This window comes from Malurus melanocephalus, unplaced genomic scaffold, assembly GCF_030028575.1.
Source record: "Malurus melanocephalus ecotype Western Australia unplaced genomic scaffold, MMel_1.1 scaffold_664, whole genome shotgun sequence".
Taxonomy (NCBI): Eukaryota; Metazoa; Chordata; class Aves; order Passeriformes; family Maluridae; genus Malurus; species Malurus melanocephalus.
In genome coordinates this window covers 329,396-330,820 of record NW_026623896.1, presented here as the reverse complement: position 1 = coordinate 330,820, position 1,425 = coordinate 329,396, and the positions used below count along the sequence as shown (strand labels likewise).

The window sequence follows — 1,425 nt, the reverse complement described above, 5'->3', positions numbered from 1 at the left end:
GTTGGAAAGGTTCCCTTCACCCTCAGAGCCCTGGGGCTGCTGCCATCCCTCTGCCCTTCCAACAGCCCTTCCCTGGCTTCAGCCCCATTCCCACCCTCTGGACACTCACCCGTTGCTCTTCTTGGCTGCTGACAGGACGTAGGCGCGCTCGCGGCCGGCCGAGCTCCGCAGGACGCTGTTGGCAGCCTCTGTCCTGGAAGGGAGGGAGGAAAGGGGTCACATCCCGCTCATCCCAGTGCTCCCTTCTGGCTGGAGCCTCGGAACAGCCCCCTGAAGGCTGTGGCTGACCCTGACACAGCTCCCACGCTTTGGGGAGCAGAATCATGGAATCATGGAAGGGTTAAGGCTGGAAAAGACCTATAGGATCATCCAGTCCAACCCTCAACTAGCACTGCCACCACGGTCACCACTGTCCCCAAGTGCCACATTCAGAGGTTTTCTGAGCACTTCCAGGCTGGGGACTCCAACCCTGCCCTGGGCAGCTGTACCAGGGCTGGATAATCCTTTGCAGACCTGGACTGTTGCAATGTTGGATAACAAGGACAGAAAAATGGGACGTGGGCTTTGTGGCTGTCCAACTCCATGGAAGGTCTGCATCATWTTGGTCCTACCAGGAGTCCCAGGGGAGAGGGCAAATCCCTGAAAGGGCCTTGGACACTGTCAGAGATCCAGGGGCAGCCACAGCTTCTCTGGGCACCCTGTGCCAGGGCCTGCCCACCCTCCCAGGGAACAATTCCTTCCCAATATCCCATCCATCCCTGTCCTCTGGCACTGGGAAGCCATTCCCTGTGTCCTGTCCCTCCATCCCTTGTCCCCAGTCCCTCTCCAGCTGTTTAGTGGTTCAGCCCCACTTGAAAACTCCACCAACAGCATCGAGGCTGCAGCCAGAGAGACCTGACCCATTCCCATCCACGTCCTGTGCCCCTGGATCCCTGGCAGTGTCCAAGGCCAGGCTGGACATTGGGGCTGGGAGCAGCCTGGGACAGTGGGAGGTATCCCTGCTCATGGCAGGAGTGGCACTGGATGGGCTTTGAGGTCCCTTCCACCCCAAACCATTCTGGGATGATTCCACGATTCTGTCCCCAACAGGACCATGACAGACCTGCCCGGTGCTGGCCTGGGCTGTCCGTCCTGGGGTGATCCCGACCCCGAGGTGCGCACAGAGCGGGGGCAGCCGGGCTCCTCCCTCCCTCCCTCCCTCGGGGCTGTTTGTGCCTCTCTGTCCCGCAGTGCAGCCCGTGGGTCCCACACGGATTCCCGGCTGCCCCATTAATTGGGCTGAGCTGTCAGGCTCAATCTCGTCAGGCTTTAATGACATCGTGTTGGGAGCGCAGTGGCCTGTGGGCAGAGCCGAGCTGGGATCATCCTTGGATCACCACCAGCCCCGACCCCTGCCCGGATCCGCCACCCCTCCAGGATGGAACA

The 1,425-nt window shown here is 61.0% G+C and overlaps 1 protein-coding gene across 2 annotated transcripts in view; it reads right to left on the bottom strand.

The window, feature by feature from the left end:
* Window positions 1-67: 67 nt before the first annotated feature.
* Window positions 68-1,425, bottom strand: part of LOC130584078 (zinc finger protein 185-like) — a 5,682-nt gene continuing 4,324 nt past the window's right edge. For both annotated transcript variants that reach the window (XM_057383838.1, XM_057383837.1), the window contains one exon: window positions 68-193. In XM_057383838.1, coding sequence (XP_057239821.1) covers window positions 106-193 — 88 coding nt within the window. In that variant the 3' untranslated portion in view covers window positions 68-105. The remainder of the gene's footprint in view (window positions 194-1,425) is intronic.